Raw genomic sequence first — 19,644 nt, 5'->3', positions numbered from 1 at the left:
ATTCACCTGTTTTCCTCCTTATGAAATCCAAGATTTACCCCCTCCACTCCTCAGTGATTCCTTCAAGCTCTGATTCCTCCAAGATTGCTGAAGAAGTTCTGCAATCACATGTGCTTTATTATTTTAGTTACCTAAAATTCAGATTTTACAATAGTCAAGAGCAGAGAATCTGGACTCAGACTCCTAGATTCAATTCCTGGTTCTACCACTTGCTAGCTGGACTTTAGACATCTCTCTGGATCTCAACTTTCTCATTTGCCAAATGAGATGAATAACAGTATTTACCTTATAGGATTGTTATGAGATTTAAAAGACTTGATATCAGTGAAGCACTTGGAACATAGTGATAACTATTTAAGTATTTGTTATTATTATCATCACTACAACTGGAATATAAATACAATTTACATGGCCAGTATAATCCCCTGTCTCCTCATCTATCTTGGGCCTCTATGTTCTCTTTCCAAAGAAGGCATTTCTACTAAAAATTGTAACATGTGAAAAATTCTTATGGCAATTTCATCTCTCAGTGGAAGTAGAAGAAACAAGAAATGGTATACCCCCTCGGAAAAGTCAAAAGCCAAACAACAGTTAAACGGGAAAACTTTCTTTTCTTCCTGCTGCAAACATCATGCTTTATCTCTAAGCAATGGGACTGCACATTTCTTCTTTATTCATTTTGTTTCCCACATGAATGAAAAGGAGATATTTTTTTCTCCTTAGCAATCTTGCAAGTGCAGCATATTCTGTACTATAGCCTTCCTGATAAGATCATTACAAGGGCATCTAGTCTTTGTATTCATCCTTGGCTATGTGTCCTTCCTCCCAGCTTTTAAACATATCTTCTCACAAGTTGAATACACTAGAGAGATCTGTGATGACATAGGACTCTAGCAGCCTCCCCTTTTCATCTGTAATTATACACTAAGGGGTTTATTTCATCTCCTTGTAACCAGAATTGCACTTTTTCCTTTATTGCAGGCACTAACCATAAAACCTATCCTCTTTGCTCTGTGCTTTCTTGAACTCTGTTTCTCTATGATGAGGTCCATGTTCGTCTACATGCCCAGAGTAACATGGTTACAGTCTTCCAGTGTTCTCATCACTCCCACTATACTACTAAGTTGCTCCCTACTGTCTGGAACTATGCCTGGATTAGAAGTCAACCCTCCAAACAGGAAAGGAAAATTCCATCAAGATAAAATAGTCTATCAGATGTTCAACTTATAGTCAAATGCAACGTGAAGAAACAGTGTAAATTTGTAAAGAACCAAAGATCTCCAACACCACTATTTATTCTTTTAAAAGCCTAAAAGAATTTACAGTGGACATACTTAATCTTGCTTTTGTGCTGGTTCTATAAGATATTTTAAGAAAGACTCTTCAGTTATTAGCTAGCTGGCTTATTAAGTTAACATTCCCACTGTGCTATCAGTTAAAGATATTCCTTTATCCTCCAACAAATGCTCTTTACAGTTTTTTTAACTCAGCTTCCTGGATTTATAATTTTATAACCTCAGTTTTACAATTTCTTAACATATAATTCAATTCCCCATATCTCACATCATATATTTTACTCTATTTCCATATTTCAGACATAGATCTCGCTCACATGGTCTTGGTGATTACTGAAATGTATATTTATCTCCTTGTGAGAATATTTTGAGTTTATTAATTTTATCCATACTTGATACATTGGTAAACATCTATGAGGCTATAGAGTTCTTCCTGATTTTTGGTTCCATTTCTCCTAAGAAGCACTAGCAACTAACTCCTGTATAGTAAGTTTGCATCACAGCTGGAGAACTTCATAGCGTTGGATGCTGGTATATTTGCTGACAAATTTTCCCCATGTCAGACTGAAATTTATAGTACCTCAGGTTAGGTCTTCAAGTTTTCTGTAAAAACATATTCATGAGATTTCTCTACCTCCATTTTAAAGAATCTATCATTGTCACTGCAGAATCTTAAAAGTCTCTATCTCTCTCTGTCTCTCTCAGTCTCGATAGACAGACAGATAGATATAGAGATATAAATATAGACACATAGATACAGATATGTGTGTAGATAGGCAGATAGAGAGAGAGAGATCTCCCAATATTTCGGAGAGCCAAGACCAATGAGTAAGAAGTAAGAGATTAGGAAAGGCAGCTTTCAACTTAATATCAGAAAAAAAAAAACCCACTCATAAAGCAATTAGGCTATTCTGAATTGGCACTGAATGTATTGAAGATTGTATCAGAACCATCACCAAGATATCATACAGGTACATGCTGCTCTAAGTGAAAAGCTAGTGTCTTAATATAGGTTCCTCAAAGTAGAATCTTACAAAGATTTGGGGGCCAAGATTTTGTTTGGGAAGTACAAGGAACACTGGTAAAGAAGTGAGGAATGATGCAGAGAATGGAAAGCAGACAACAAAGGGGATACTATTAAGACAACTACCATAGACGATGATTAGAGCTTACTCCTACAGAGAAACTCCAAGAAAGGGTAAAATCGCCCACCTCAGAATTATCCCGCCTAAGAAATGAGAGAATTGGAATATTTACACATCCACTTCCCAGGCTCACTGGTTGAGCGCTTCTCTGTAAAGAGTTATTACTTTGCCACCTCCTGGCTGCTGCAACCTGTTAGCTTGGCTTTTTCCAGTTCCAGGGGAAAGAGCCTTCACAGAGATGAAGCTCGGGGCGGTAAGGGGTCCCCTGAGTACACTAAAAGGTCCCAGCGTTATGTGTGGGTGGGGCACTGTCAAGTTCCCTACTGATGTCTGGAAGACTTTGTGTGCTTTACCAATTCAAAACCTCTGTATCTATAATAAAGATACACATCCCTCTCCCATCCCACCTTGGAATGACAAGCATTCTTAGGAACACAAATTCAGAGTTAACTTTTAAAAATATAATTTTTCCTATAATGTGCTTGTCTGCATTGCCCTTCTCTTTACCATGTTGGCTAACTAGAATTCATCACCAGACCCTTGTTTTCTCTGTTCTTATCATGGCATGCCTTTATACCTCCCCCCACTATCTTTTAACTTTCATCTTTATTTTCTCATCTATGACTCACTAGATCACATTCTGTAGCTAATCCTTATCAAATCATCAGTACTGTCTCCCTTCAACACCTTACTGACAATCACACTTTTCTTCTGGAATCCCTTCTGATATTGTCCTAATGTCTCTGCCTCCTACTACCCTGACACTCCCTGTGGTCCTGACTCATGACTCAGCACCCACTAGACATCTACAATGGTCTCAAGATTACCAGGACAGGATATAGGTTATTGGATTCTCCATAGGCAAGTGTACCTGAAACTGAGTCATGTTAATATCTTACCTAATTAGTTTCAATTGAACAACCTCTAAGTCTTGCCCAAACTCCCTTCTAAGTTTCCAAGCAGTGATCCTAAATATCACCTGTCTCAGGCTGGAGACTAGCTCGTAAACATATAAACAGGGACTGGGTGAGACGCAGGGGCAGAGAAAGACCCACTGTCAGGATCACCTCAAGCTTCAAGGTCTTTTCTCAGCTCAAGGAAGAAACAGGAAAACAGACACCTGAGAGAGGCAACACATCCTTAGTTAATGTTTTTCCATGGGGGTAAAAAAAAAAAAGGAGATTTGAAACCATACATCCAAAAGGGAAAACATTAGAATTCTCAAATATGTCATCCTGTTATTTTTGTGCGTAAATGTCTCTAAAACCTTCCCGGTAAAGACAGAAGCTATGTTTGATTTGCTCACTAATATATTCCTAGTTTCAGGCACAGAGCCTAGCACATAATAGGTCCCTAGTAACAGCAGATGAATAATTGAATGAATGAAAATGTCTGGATCTTTGAGAGCACTTTGTTTCTGGCCATGATACCAAGATGACCACTGTGGAAAGAGGCATTTTTCCTCTCTGATATATCCTCCACAGGTCAGAGATGTAGATCTTGGTTCTGCACATTACAGTGACAAGAACAGTGCTGAGTTCCAAGTACAAATGAACAAAATACATCAATTCAAAAGTAAAAAGGAAAGCTCAATCTCTTTCTATTAAATTTTGTGGTTCTAGTTAATTCATCATCATCCATTACAGCACATTTATCCATTACCACAAACACCACTATCTCAATAAGCAACTGCTCCAGAAAATCAATAAATAGAAAAGAACCATTATAGAAAATATTGCAACTAACTAGCATTATGGGAAACAATTACATGTTCTTCATGCTTGATGATAATCAGTTAAGGCCATGTATGTATGTGTAAACATTGTTATTAACATCTAACTTTTGGTTCCAACTTGTTCACTCAAAGGAAGTGTTTTTAAGAGATTTCATGGATGATTTGAATTTAAAAATAACTCAATGGAGAAGAGTGCTAGCGTGCTTGATGATAATTCACTCATTGAATTATAGGTGTCAAATACAATATATCTTACTCTTTATTCAGATTGACTTCTGGAAACCAGATTCTGTCACACAGATTAAACCTCACAGTACAGTTGACTTCCGTGTTAAAGCAGAAGATATTTTCACTGTGGAAGATTTTCTGAAGCAACATGAACTACAATATGAGTAAGTTTATGTTTTATAACTATTAAAATTCTCTCCCATGTATATGTTCTCATCTTAGCCTCTGAATAACCCTGGGAAGGCAAAACTAAGACCAAGAACAGGCTTCCCTAGGGCTCCAAAAAATAGATCATGGCAAAACTGGCCCTACATTCCAAATCTTAAGACTTTAAGCCCAGTAGATTTTTTTTTAGTTACTGTTCTAATAAAAATGGCTTTCACTTTTGAACTCCAATTCAGCAAGATACCTGACCTGCTACTGGTTTATTTTTTTTTTTTAATTTTTTTTTCAACGTTTATTTATTTTTGGGACAGAGAGAGACAGAGCATGAACGGGGGAGGGGCAGAGAGAGAGGGAGACACAGAATTGGAAACAGGCTCCAGGCTCTGAGCCATCAGCCCAGAGCCCGACGCGGGGCTCGAACTCACGGACCGCGAGATCGTGACCTGGCTGAAGTCGGACGCCTAACCGACTGCGCCACCCAGGCGCCCCGCTACTGGTTTACAAATGATACACAGACTACAGGTCAAATCATGAACACTCTATTATCAATCAGCTAGACAGTTTTAGACCTAAATTACACCAAGCCTTCTTTCCAAGTGAGAAGTCCTTATGAATTAGGACTCTCATGCTCCTGACTTTTTGTGTACGCACACTGGACTCAATAAATATTTATTTCAACTTAACCAATTATTCCTATTTTATTATCATTTTAAATTTTTTCACCATGAAAAGTGTACTTCTTAATCCCCATCCTCTTTCTTCCCTATTCCTCCACCCATATCCCCTCTGGTAACCATCGGTTTTTTTCTCCTTAAGAGTCTATTTCTTGGGTCACCTGGGTGGCTCATTTGGATAAGCAACTGACTTCGCCTCAGGCCATAATCTCATGGTCCATGGGTTCAAACCCCACATCAGGCTCTGCGCTGACAGCTCAGAGCCTGGAACCTGCTTTGGGTTCTGTGTCTTCCTGTCTCTCTGCCCTTTCCTTGCTCATGTTCTCTCTGTCTCTCAAAAATAAATAAACATTAAAAATTTTTTTAAAAAAGAATCTGTTTCCTGGTTTGTCTCTCTCTTTTCTTTGCTCATTCGTTTTGTTTCTTAAATTCCAGATATGAGTGAGATCATATAGTATTTGTCTTTTTCTGACTGACTTATTTCACTTAGCATTATACTCTCTAGCTCTGTCCATGTTGTTGCAAGTGGCAAGATCTCATTCTTTTTTATGACTGAACAATATTCCATTGTATACATACACCACACCTTCTTTATCCATTATATCGAAATGTATGGACACTTAGGCTGCTTCCATAATTTGGATATTGTAAATAATGCTGCAATAAAAAAAAAAAAAGAGGTGCATGTATCCATTTGAATTAGTGTTTTTGTGTCTGAAGGGTAAAGAGCCAGTAGTGTGATTCCTGGATCATAGGGTAGTCCTATTTTTAACTCTTTGAGAAAACTCTATACTGTTTTCCACAATGGCTGCACCAATTTGCATTCCCACCAACAATGCAAAGGGTTCCTTTTTCTCCACATACTCTGTGAGCACTTGTTTCTTGTGGTTTTTTTTATTTTAGCCATTCTGACAGGTGTGAGGTGATATCTCATTGTAGTTTTGATGCGCACTTCCCTGATATGGGTGCCATTGAGCATCTTTTCATGTGTCTGCTGTCCATCTGGATGTCTTCTTGGGAGAAATGTCTCTTCATGTCTTCTGCCCATCTTTTAATTGCATTATTCACTTCAGGGTATTGATTTGTACCAGTCCTTTATATACTTTGGATAATAACCCTTTATCGAATATGTCATTTACAAGTATCTTCTCCCACTCCATATGTTGTATTTTACTTTCGTTGATTATTTCCTTCATTGTGCAGAAAGAATTTTGATATAGTCCCAATAGTTTATTTTTTGCTTTTATCTCCCTTGCCTCAGGAGACATCTAGAAAAATGCTGCTATGGCCGGTATCAGAGAGATTACGGCCCGTACTCACTTTAAGGGTTTTTATGGATTCAGGTCTCACATTACATCTTTAATCCATTTTGAGTTCATTTTTGTGTATGGTGAAAGAAAGTGGTCCAGTTTCATTCTTTTGCATGCAGCTCCCCAGTTTCCCAAACATTATTTGTTGAAGACATTGTCTTTTTCCCATTGTATATTCATTCCTCTTTTGTCAGAGATTAATTGGCCATGTAATTGTGGGTTTATTTCTAGGTTTTCTGTTCTAACCCATTAAGCTATGTGTCTATTTTTATGCCAGTGCCATACTGTTTTAATTACTACTGTTTTGTAATATATCTTAAAATCTGGAATTGTGATATCTCCAGGTATTTTTTTTTTCTTCCTCATGCTCCTTTAAGATTAAGGACCAGACTAGGGTCAGACTGAATGGTTCTTCTGTGCAACCTCAAGGCCCCACCACTATCTATAACGGTAGAAGTCGTGAAGATAAGGACTAAAAGAAAGAAAAGTGATTCCTCAAAGGCCTAATACAGAGTTGGCTAAGCTGATGACCCTATCTCCTGTCTCCAAATACCACACTGGTCCATCTAAGCCTCTCCAGATGAGAATGTCTTCCTAAGTAGAAGCAGTTGTCCACTGTCGATACAACAAATAGATAGTAAATGCCTATATATACCAAGTCCAAAAAAGGACAGATATGGCCCTCCTCCCTTCAGAGGAAAACAGACTTTAAACAAAGAATTGCAAAATTGTGTAACAGCTGTCAAGAAGAGAAAAGAGCTGGATATATAGGGGGGAAATGACCAACTCTAGGGTCAGGGAAGGCCACTGGAGGAAATGAGGCTTCAGCTGAGAACTTAAAGATGAGCCAGCGTTAGCCAAAGAAAAGAAAAAATCATACTCTAGGCAGAGAACAGATTATATAACCTATATGTAACCTTATAACTGGGAGAGACTCTGACCCGAAGGCATTTGCACTAGAGGGAAGAAAGAAATGAGGACTTTTATCCCAAACAATTATTCCTCCAGGGAGTGGGTCAGTGAGAAGCAAACAGGGAGTTTGTCAAGCTCCAGTCCTGAACATTCAAATGTTTATCCAAGAGCAGCCTACCACAAGCTCAAGTCCTCATTATATTTTGGGTAAATATACCTTAAAGAATTTCACAAAAAATCTTCTCTTGTTTTGACATCTTAAAAATATAGAATAGTATTTATGCTAGTGAAGACGTAAGAATTGTTACCTATGAGGTCTGTACGTCATCAGAAGTGGTGCGGCCTAACACAACAAGCAAGTGTTCCAGTAAAACACAGACCAGATCCAAATCCTGGGTCTGCACCTTCCTGGTTGTGACCTTAGATAATGTGCTTCATGTTTGTGAATTTCAGTTTCCTAATCTATAATGTGAAGATATTATGCCTCTCCCAAAAATCTGTGAAGATGAACAAAACAATACACAAATAAGTTGCAACTGATACTACTATTGCTGTGACCGCTGCTATGGTTTACTATTGTACAAAGAGGGAGATGATACATTGTTTAAAGGTCAACAGAAACTGTTTTGCTTAACCCCATTATCATGGCTCATATAGCTTAGCTATCTGCTTCTGCCTGAGGGAAGTGTCAAAATGTGACCTTAAGAATTGACTCTTCAAAAAAAAAAAAAGATATAACACAGTTAAGTTTCAAAATTTGATTAAGATTCATGTCTGTGACTTTTTGCTCTTCTTATTACACTAGGAAGAACGTCAAAAATCCTAACCTTTAGTAGTCCTCAGTAATATTTTTTAAGTGACAGATTCTTTATAATTCCTTAAGAAAAACAAAGGAATATCAGAGACCATAAGCTAACCCTAGCTACCTGAATCATGTCCTAATTCTACCTATATCCCAAAGCAGTAAAATGGCTTCTAATCGCATTCCTTTTATCAGACAGAAAGTTCAATCCTTTTTTAGTGGGTAAACTTTTTGGGAACTGGATGTAAATGTTGTCTCATCTAGAACATAGGATATTCCCAAGAGCTAAGCTCTTGTTAATTTTTGTTTCTGTTTGTTGCTTAGCACATTTGTAGCATATAATTGTCTAAATATTAAATAATAATAAGTCCCTAGAAATCCTGGAGAAGCACACCAGCAATATCCTTGCTGGGGCTGCAAGCAGTCCCTGTGCATCCCATTATTACCTCATATGGTAACTAATTTGTGTTTAGACAGTTTCCTGTCGGCAAGAATTTGTAGCTGTGTTTACATGCGACAGGAACCAGCTACTGCACAACTTCCAACAAAAAAGCTTTGCAGATTTTTTCCATGGTTCCAAACCTTCTTCACCAAGACTCGTATCACTTTGGCAGCTTTAATCAGTTTCTGAGTTGCCATGGGAAAAAATTCACAATGTGTACACCAAGAAAAATCACTATTTTTGTGCCTATGCTGTACACTTAGGTACAGAAAAACCAGGAATTAGATGGTGCAAATTTCCAGCTTTTCGTTCTGAAGCCAGGCTGACAGACCTTTTGGTGGGCATCCCTTCACAGAATACCTTCCTACAAACCGCAGAATGGTTGTCTTTCCCCTATCCAACCTAGGAAGAAACTGATTGTTACTAACTACCTATACTGCTATTTTTCTGCGTATTTCAGATTAAGACAGGAATGTCCTTGGATAGCAATGGGTACTTAACAGTGTTCTTCAAGAGCAATGGGCATGTAGTATGGGAACTAACCAAATACTCCTTTTTCAAGAATCTATAAGGGGAAAAAAGTTAGTCGTGTCTCTCCTTCTCAGACATTCCGTTCCTTGTTTTGTTGGGAGTCCCTGTAATCTAATTTGCTTGCATGTTTGTATAGAAGAAGTTGGGTGGCACTATAAAAGGAACATAGAAAAGTATAAAATAGTGTACATGCCCCTGTATTTTGGAGCTGTAATGTAGTCCCTATTACATTAAGAGGTATTATTTTAATCTCCTAGAATAGAAGCTCATTATTTGGTAATAATATTTGTAATACAGCTAAAGTAGTGCTTTGTCCTAAATCTAATAAAATCAAATAATCACAAGGCTGGATAGGATCATTTCAGGTCAATCCCTTGCCTTCAGGCAAAAGTCAGCACCACATTAACCTCATTCTGATGCTCTTTTGCAACTTACTAGAGGGTACTTTTACTCTTGGGTGTCATCTTAAATTTAACAGTTTTTTAATGCTCCTTTGTCCTTAATATTGATGAAAACATTTAACAGTTAACATAGTAATAACTCTACCAGAATGCCTCATCTAACTACCAAACAAAACACTAATCCATACATAGACACTAAGTCTTCTAAATAATGTGAATTTTTGGATTAGGTACAGAGAAAGGATAGCCATAAGCAGGGGAAGGTCTCTTGTCCCTCTATTCAGAGCTAGTTGCTGATAGATCAGAGCTGGCCACAGTTAAGGTCTTAGACGCAATTGTCTCTTGAAGGTCTTGAGGCTGTGGAATGCCTGGGAGCATTTCAGTGATGATTTCTTTTCTCTGGGCACCCACTAACAAGCCATGTGACCTAGATGATATTGTACTCGCTCACTGACGATGAAAAATCTTGTTACAGTGAAAGTAGATGCCATTTACGGTTTCCTCGTGGAGTTTTAGCTTTGCCATTCAGTCAGAGAAGTTCATCTTTGTTACACAGGATGTGTTCCTTTCAATGGATGATCTTAGAATGAAATATAGATGTTTTCTTAAAGGTTTTGGCCAATTTTATTTTTTGTTTTCAAGTTTTTGTTTTGCTTGCTTTGCTCTGGTTTTGTTTGTTTTTGGTTTTTAAAAATATTATATTTGAAAATCACTTTCCTAAACTATCCACTTTAAGTGTTTTCCTGGAGTTATGAAGGTGGTAACTGGCACTTTTAGCTTATTTTTTTTTTTTTTATAAACGTTGAAAGACATCTATGACCAAGGTCTATGAGTCCAGTCACTGCATTTTACAACTGAAAAGGACATTAATACCGGCTAATCAAATGCCCCCTTCTCAAAATTATGAAATTAAGGCCCAGATATTAAATAATTTTTCTGAAGTCAACTTACAAGTTAGTCAAAACCATGACCCCTGACCTTTTGATTCCTAATTCTGGATTCTTCCTACTTCTGCCCTATCCCTTAACAATCTAATTTGGGTGTTGAATATAATTATAGAACATACTATAAACATTATTCTTAACTGTAGCAGGCAGAATGATGCCCCCCCACCCCGAAAATGTCTACATCTTAATCCCCAGAAGACCTGAATATGTCACATTACATGGCAAAGAGGAGTTAGAGTTGTAGATGGCGTTAAAGTTGCTAAACAGCTAAGCTTAAAATAGGTAGATTATCCTAGATTGTCCAGATAGGCCCAACATGATCACAAGGTCCTTACAAGTGTTAAAGGGAGGCAGAAGAGGAGGTCAGAGTGATGTGACATGCAGAGGACTTGAGCTGCTGTTGCTGGCTTCAAAGTTCAAAGACAAGGGCAAAGAGCCAAGGAATGTGGGCAGCCTCTAGGAGCTGGAAGGGGCAAGGAATCAGATCCTCCCATACAACTTCTAGAAAGAAGCACCTTGATTTATTGACACCTTGATTTTAGCCCATTGAGACCGGTGTTGGACTTCTAACTTACAGCACTGTAAAATAATAAATTCATGTTGTTTTATACCATACTACATTTGTGGTAATTTACAGCAGCCGTAAAAATGAGTATACTAACAAAGTACTGAGGGCTGCTCAAAGAGAAACTTTCTTTCTGCAAGCTAAATTTTTAAGTCTGCTCCTTTTCCCTTTTCTTTTCAATACCACCTTAAGAGAGTTAAGACCTTAAGATAGTATTTGCCTGGGGGCACCTGGGTGGCTCAGTCCTTAAGCATCTGACTTTGGTTCAGGTTTGTGAGTTTGAGCCTGGCTTGGGCTCTGTGCTGACAGCTCAGAGCCTGGAGCCTGCTTAGGATTCTGTGTCTCTCTCTCTGCCCCTCCCCCATTCACACTCTCTCTCTCTCTCTCTCTCTCTCTCAAAAATAAATATACAAATAAACATTTAAAAACATTTTAAATGCCAGTATTTGCCTCTTGCTGGGGAGCAAATATTATTTACTATTAATTTATTGCATTTTCCATAAACAGACACAAGTTCGTTCCCAAGTTAACCAAACGAAGAAGAGACTAGGAGGGGATTTCAGAGGATGTCCCTGACATACTTCATCAGAAAGCCCTTGGAGCAGCCACAGGAGAAGTAGACTTTTGATATGTGGCTGCAATTCTCTGTATGTCAGATAAAAACATTTCAAGGCTTCACTGTGGATGATACAAGTTTCTGCAAACTAGCTTCTGTCCATAATATTCACAGTGCTGTGATCAAGGACATTAATGCTCATAAAATTTTGTCCTTTCAGAACATACTTTTTACATTCAACAGTAAGTAGCAAAGACAAATGAAGGCACACATAATCCACACCTTCCAGCCTGCCTTTTATAATAGGAACTTTCACCTGAACAATCATTTATGGAAATAAGCAGGCCTCAAAGGTCTGTCACCAATTTTCATAATACTTTGCTACAGAGCCATTCTTTGATTACTTTAAACCAACCAAAAATAGGCAAGCAGAAACTAGTTCTTTAACCCCAGAATTTTTTGCCTAATAATAAATTTTTAGTTTATTAATATTTCTGAATTTCCACCCATCAAGACATTTTTCTCAAAACCTAGAGAAAGGCCCTCAAGTGACCAACTGTCTCAGTTCACCTGGGACTGACTGGTTCCTGGGACATGTGACTTTTAGTGCTAAAACCAGGGAAGTCCTGGGGAAGAAAGACCATAGATAGGGCTCAAATGCATACTTTTGTGTGGCTGCCCAAGGCCCTGATCCAGAATGCCCCAGGTACCAGGGGAAACCATTTTCTAAATTTAGAGTCCAAGGAAATGTAAATATCTCAAGTTTGGCCTGAGAAAAGAGCCTGCCTTACCTGCACTCTCCAACGATATGTTCACTCTTTGTGATGAGCAGCTCTGTTGAAGGGCATCAGGAATGATCAGAGGACACATGCGACTCCGTGGAGAATGTACTGCACCATTTACTAACACAGTGACTCTAACTTTTTGCACATGTTCACTGGGAAATACTCGTATGTTCACAGGAGCCTCCCCTTTGGTTTATTGCAGGGTATTGATAAGCAACCTGAGATCTGTGTTAGAAGGCCAGTTTGACAGCCAGGTCCGTGCCACTGGACACAGTTATGAGAAGTACAACAAATGGGAAACGGTATGATGTGCACGTGATTTAGACAGACATTGTTTTGGGAACTGAACTAAGAATGGCACATTAATCCACAAATGGTTGCATTGGTAGATAGAGGCTTGGACTCAACAAGTCGCCACTGAGAATCCAGGCCTCATCTCTCGCAGAGCCATCGGAACCACATTTGAAGGACGCACTATGTATCTCCTCAAGGTAATCATTTTTAACCATGACCTTGCCATGTCTGAGGGCTTTAAATCAACGAGTTCTAACACATTAACATCTGTTACACAGACATGCTCATCCCAGCATTGTTATAACTCTTTCCCTGTCTATATGCCCCAGGGAATCAAACAGATTCCCTAGCTTCTTTTATCATATGTGGATTTTTAAATCATTATTTTGATTTATTCGAAAGGAAAATGCAATAAAATAAGAGAAGTCCTATAAATTTAACCACATTCCTGTAAGCAATGTAAATGATCACCTACCTTGATGAAATTCTTCTCTCCCAGATGTTGTTTGCAAATCCATTTGCTAAAGAGGTTCATAAACTTCACGTCTATCAGGCAACATTACAAAGCGTAGCAACAATTTGTTTCTGTCGTCCTCTAATGCCATTTTTGTCATGTAATTCTAATGAAGAAAATAAAAAGACAAGGAGTAAGTGGGAGAGAGAAGAAAATTCTTACAAGATTAGCAACAATCATGATTACTTCTAATTACTCATCCAGTCGTCTTGGTCATGTCACCTAATAATAGCAGCTGAAAATAACCTCCACGTGAGTACAATTAAGCAGTGTAATCAGCATCCTCTGAAAAATATGAGCTTGTCAAGCTTAATAAAAATAATAAACAGCCATGTAAGCCTTCAGTTCAAACACTGTGAGTGTCTAGAGGCAAGAACATACTGTGCTAGTATTGTGTTTTAATTTAATCACAGGATATATCTCTTGCTGCTGTCAAGTTTCACCTGTTGAATCCAAAGCCCAGACGGGTAGTGAATGTTAACCCCTGAATGTGATGAATCACCGTTTCCCTTTTTCTTTGCTTGCAATAGGTTGGCAAAGCTAGACCACATAAGCCTGCCATTTTCATGGACTGTGGTTTCCATGCCAGAGAGTGGATTTCCCCTGCATTTTGCCAATGGTTTGTGAGAGAGGTCAGTATATAGAATGATTTTGGGCGGAGGGAAGTAGAAAGTGTTTTTTTATTTAACAAAAAACTTCAATTTCTTATAACCAGGCTAATAAGAGTAGTAACAGAAAAAAAAATCATAATTACAAGTTCCCAATTTTAGGGAACATTTATAAGGTAAAATTTTAAGTTTTTTTAAACTTTTTTAACTTTATTTATTTTGAGAGAGAGTGCACAGAGGAAGGGCAGAGAGAAGAGAGGGAGAGAGAAAGAATCCCAAGCAGGCTCTGCACTGTCAGCACAGAGCCCAATGTGGGGCTCCAACTCACGAACGAACCGTGAGATCATGACCTAAGCCAAAGTCGGACATTTAACTGACTCAGCCAACCAGGAACCCCTGTAAGATTTTACAAGTTATCAAATTTGATTTATTTAAATTGGACTCATCGGAACTTTCTCACCCACCTTTGGTGGAGAGACTAACTGGTAGTATAATGAAGAGGTCATTTAAAACTAAATGTGGATAAACCACTAGCTTCGTCATTATCTTTTGGACAATAACTGTCGTATACTTCAGAAAAAAACAACAACAACAATGAACAGTGGTCCCTACTCTAAATGATACTGTTTTTCACTCCTTGTAACTGTAATAAGATATATGTGAAATCCCTTTAACTGAAATTTTTTAAATATCCCTGAGTCCATATTGATATAAACAAATAATTCAATAAATATATAAAAGGGAAAGAAGGAACAATCTTTCTTAAAGAAGAATTATAACTAATGGATATACAAAGGATGGGCAAAAGAGAAAATTACCATTAGAACACCACAGTAATAATCATTTCATGAAAATCTACGTATGGATGCAAAAATTAGTGAGTAAAAGTTTAAAGACAAATAGGACAATTGCAGTTTCAAAGTATCTCCCCAAAAATATGTATTAAGTTACAAAGACAAAGTTTACAGTAGAGAAACAGCAGAAACTATTTAACCAAATAGTGATCAAGGTTAACATCACTGGTAACATCATCAGCATAAGACAAAATCAGTATCATGTACCACCGGGTATTATGTATGGAAAAGACACAATGTCTTTATGGTATTCTTCCTAAAAATGCATAACCTTCCTCAAATCATAAAGAAAAATTGAGACAAATCCAAATTGAGGGGGCTTCTGCAAAGTAACCAGACTAGTACTCTTCAACAGTGTCAAAGTCATAAAAAACAAAGACTGAGGAACTCTCACAGAGAAGAGGAGACAAAGGAAACATGACAACCAGCATAGTGTGGGATTGTATATTGGATCCTAGAGCAGAAAATAATAGTGGAAAAACTGGCAAACTCTAAATAAAACCTATGGTTTAACTTATACTACTGTGTCAATGTTAATTCCTTCACTTTGATCGCTATACCATGATTGAGTTAGATGATAACATTAGGAGAAGCTGAGTAAAGGGCATACGGGAACCCTTTGCATTAGCAACTCTTCTCTAAGTCTAAAATTATTTCAGAATTAAAAGTTTAAAATATTGAAGTACTTTTAAAATTAAGAATATTATTATATACAATATACGGTCTTTTGTGTGAAACACTTGTGTATATATTTGTCATGGTCTTGGTTTCTAGACATGTTATGTATCCAATTGTCACCATTTAACTTCAATGGGTATCTTGCCATCTGCCCTCTGGAAGGGAAAAACTTTTATTATTACTTTGGTTATCTCTAAGATTAGACCACTAAAAAGAACACGGTTCTGTAGCTCCTCCAAACTAAACATCACATATTTTATCATGTGTTTTTATAATGGATATACATGTGTAGAGTCACAAAAAGTATATTAAAACTATTAATACATAGAAGCCTTAACTATTTTAAAGTCTACTCAAAAAAGCCTAGGGAAGAGTTGAATTGAAGTTTAACATGATACTGGGGCTGAGGAACTATGACTAAAAGAACATAATAAATGAGTATGAGGTCCTTCATTCATAGAGGAATGTCCACATTACTTAGCAGGGGTAGCTAGTCCCTTAACAGGGTTCCCTTCTCAATACAGAGGAGTAAGAAGGAGACTTTCATCTTTATGCAGGCTTTGGTGAGAGCCACCCAAAATCTACCAGTGTGAGCTCACTTCATAAAGGGGGGCTTCTTCATTCCTCTTCCTTATTGGACATTCTCTCTAGTGAGACTATCTACAGGAGGTTTCACAAAACTTAAATAAATTTCTAGATGATAGCAGAAACACCCATAGCCACCCATAGACATTCCTTACTTACCAAAAACAGGTCTTACCTTCATATCCTACTCACTTTGAAAAAAATTTACTGCAGTTACTATTAGAAAATTAATATGTTTTTTAATAGTCTAGTTTTATTAAATCTTTGCTCATCTTTAAAGTGAAAAGTTAAATAAATAATTATTCGAGTTGTATATGGATGTAATAGAATGTCCTGGAAACAGAGAAGAATTAAAAACTATTTTAACCAAAACTATGGGTAAAATTTTGCTAACTGCCTTTTAAATATTAAATAGCTACCTCAATAGGTAGATATTATTACCAAAGTCAATATTCATACAGTCTATGTAAATTTCACACATTCCATTTTTCCATGAAATTCTCTTCCTAATTCATACACAGGCTATTCGCACCTATGGACATGAGACCCACATGACAGAACTTCTCAACATGTTAGACTTTTATGTCTTGCCTGTGGTCAATATTGACGGCTATATCTACACCTGGACCAAGGTATATGAACCAATACTGAGAGGGGCTGATGAAATTAAAACCAACCCACTTTCTATTATACTTGACCTAACCACACAATCCACTTTCAGAACCGAATGTGGAGAAAGACTCGCTCCACCCAGATTGGAACCACCTGCATTGGCACAGACCCCAACAGAAATTTTGATGCTGGTTGGTGCAGTAAGTATCTAGCTGACCATTTTGCCATGCATCTGTTGAAAAGCCTGGGAGGACAAACAACTTAGGAAAACAAAACAGTGTCTAAAATAAGAAAAAATGTCAAGGTTTACATTTTAGAATTCTAGCTTTCTGAAAGCACAGTTTATTTATTCACTCAAAAAAATATATTGTGTGCTGTATAGTGTTCCCAGCTGTGCTAGATGCTGGAAACACAAGGCTGAACAATCCAGACAGAATTCTACTACTTTGAAATGTATCATCTAGAGGAGACAGTCATTAAATATTTAAATTAAAATGTGATATAATTACAATTTTGTGATTCAACTCTCAGAAAATGATTACAAGTAATAAGAAAATTTCTCATGGATGTTAGTTTCTCCCTTATTAATTTTCTTGCACTATATTGAGATTTCATTGTATAACACTATATTGAGATTTCATTGTATAATACTACACAAAGACACACTGATAATTTCACATGCAACTTTTTACCCCATTAGCTTAAAAACATAAGACCCTAATCTCATGACTAAATGTATGTGCATGCCTTATATACCTACATGATCACGAGGGCGCCTATAAAAACAGCTTTTCTTTTTAAGTTTATTTATTTATTTTGAGAAAGAGCATGAGCAGGGGGAGGGACAGAGAGAGAGAGGAGAGAGAATCCCAAGCAGGCTTCACACTGTCAGCGCTGAGCCCAACGTGGGGCTTGATCTCACAAACCGAAACAACGAGATCATGACCTGGGCGAAAATCGAGAGTCAGGCACTCAACCAACTGAGCCACCCAGGAGCCCCAAAAACAGCTTATTTTTAACTCTCTAATTTGGAAGTTTGAAACATGCTTTGTAAGAACTTTAGTAGGTGACCATTCCATTAATGACATATGTTTTTGTAGAAGTCGGAGCCTCTCGAAAGCCCTGTGATGACACTTACTGTGGACCTGCTGCAGAGTCCGAAAGAGAGACCAAGGCCCTGGCTAATTTCATCCGCAGCAACCTCTCTTCCATCAAAGCATATGTGACAATCCACTCATACTCCCAAATGATGCTCTATCCTTACTCCTATGATTATAAACTCACAGAGAACAATGCTGAGTTGGTAAGTAGTTGTGGTAGTAAATATGGTATTTCACTGTTGAAAATTTTTAAATCCTATTCCTGAGAAAAAAAAATTATAAAAACAATTTCTAAAAGTTCCATTAATTTTTGGCAGTAGAAGCAAAGAAAAAACTTAGTACAGATTTATAAGGAATCTGGAATTGGCTGATAAATTGGCTAAAAGAGATATGATTTTAATGGGGGGAAACAGTTCCCAACATTTAAACCAGTTTAGTCACTAACTGTCAAAATGACAATAGCTACACTTACTCCTGCTTCACCACAATACTAACTACATGATGATTTCAGATGCATCTGGGATAATCAACAAGGTTGGCTCATCTCACACACAAACAGAAAGTCAATTCTGTCAAGTTGCCTTGAGCTGGACCTGACATAGGCAGAGCATGGCAGATGTCATTAGGAATTTGGCATATTTGGTTGATACTGGGTTAAGTGATAAGATCTTAAAATTGCTTATTCCACTGTTTGATTACATGAGACACAGTAGTAAAGCAATCAATGAATGAATAGTATGAATGGGTACTTCCTAGATATAGGAAATAATGCAAAAAAATATTTAAGTGTCTATGACACAAAAAAACGCAATCTTGTTAGAAAATCATGATATAACCACATGAAACGTCAAATAATATAAGAATTTTATAACATTCACATTAACAAATATCACATATCAATGCATAATTTTTTAAAGTCAGCAGGTTTGAATCCTTCAAACAATATTTTCTAGTTTATGAAACATCTGGCTGCCATAAGTTGGGACCAATGACCTTAAGAACAAGTGTAAGATTTAAAGCATTTGAGTTATGCCAAAAAATAAAGTGGGGGGGGGGGTTCCCACTTAGACAATGACATAGATATTTGGCTTACCTAAATGCATAAATTTGAAGAGCCAGTGACTTTAACAACTGGAAACTGTTGTTTTGTACTTTTAGTCTTTCAGAGACCAAATAAAATATGTAATACTATAAATATTTTGTGAAGAGCAAAACGGGAAAATAACTCAGCCTCTTAGAAAACTAGATCCTTTTCATTAAAAAAAAAAAATCTATTTTTCAAAAAGCTTCCCATTTTCCCTGTCCACAGCCAAAAAAACAAAGGAAAACATCATTAGCTGGAACCATTAACTATTTCAATTTTCCAATTATGCTCCATCTGTTAAGTATTCCCAGTGGGTGCTCACAGTCCTGCTATCCCAGAGATGGGTGTGGTCAGATCCTCATTTCAATCCCAGATTTCAGTCCCTGAGGAAAGAAGGTGGGGCTATGTTGTTTGCTTTATTCATGTGAATATGCTTAAACCGTGCCACATCAGAAAAGAAAAAGACAAAGCCATATTAAGTGTAACAATAATCAATATATCCAGTTTGCTTAATATATCCAGTTTTAAACCCAAATTCTAAAAGACTAATGCTAACAGAAAAATTTTAAAGTGTTCTTTGGAAATGAGCTTTGATGAGTATCATCAATACTTTTTCTTATTGGAGAATAATTCTAATTAACAAAGAATTGGAATAAACAGAATTATATCCAGTAAAATATTCATAATCTGGATACAAAAATACAAACCATAAAATAATCTTATGTTGGATGTTTACTTTTATATTCACAAAACCAATAAATTCAAGAAAAAGTATATGCTACTTCTTACCCTTTCTGAGCATGACAAGATAGGTGGCTGAAC

General features: G+C 37.2%; 1 protein-coding gene and 1 long non-coding RNA gene across 2 annotated transcripts in view; one reads left to right on the top strand and one right to left on the bottom strand.

The window, feature by feature from the left end:
- Positions 1 to 19,644, bottom strand: part of LOC123380101 — a 692,161-nt gene that overhangs the window by 597,196 nt on the left and 75,321 nt on the right. Inside the window, exon 2 of the long non-coding RNA XR_006585418.1 lies at positions 13,263 to 13,407. This is a non-coding gene — a long non-coding RNA (uncharacterized LOC123380101). The remainder of the gene's footprint in view (positions 1 to 13,262; positions 13,408 to 19,644) is intronic.
- CPB1 (carboxypeptidase B1) overlaps positions 1 to 19,644 on the top strand; it is a 33,773-nt gene that overhangs the window by 2,431 nt on the left and 11,698 nt on the right. The window contains exons 3-9 of the mRNA XM_019810588.2: positions 4,443 to 4,567; positions 12,696 to 12,795; positions 12,883 to 12,984; positions 13,832 to 13,933; positions 16,548 to 16,658; positions 16,748 to 16,838; positions 17,739 to 17,941. Of these exons, the coding sequence (XP_019666147.1) occupies positions 4,443 to 4,567; positions 12,696 to 12,795; positions 12,883 to 12,984; positions 13,832 to 13,933; positions 16,548 to 16,658; positions 16,748 to 16,838; positions 17,739 to 17,941 (834 nt within the window). The remainder of the gene's footprint in view (positions 1 to 4,442; positions 4,568 to 12,695; positions 12,796 to 12,882; positions 12,985 to 13,831; positions 13,934 to 16,547; positions 16,659 to 16,747; positions 16,839 to 17,738; positions 17,942 to 19,644) is intronic.

The sequence above is a fragment of the Felis catus genome, chromosome C2, assembly GCF_018350175.1.
Source record: "Felis catus isolate Fca126 chromosome C2, F.catus_Fca126_mat1.0, whole genome shotgun sequence".
Classification (NCBI taxonomy): domain Eukaryota; kingdom Metazoa; phylum Chordata; class Mammalia; order Carnivora; family Felidae; genus Felis; species Felis catus.
This window is presented reverse-complemented; position numbering and strand designations above follow the sequence as displayed.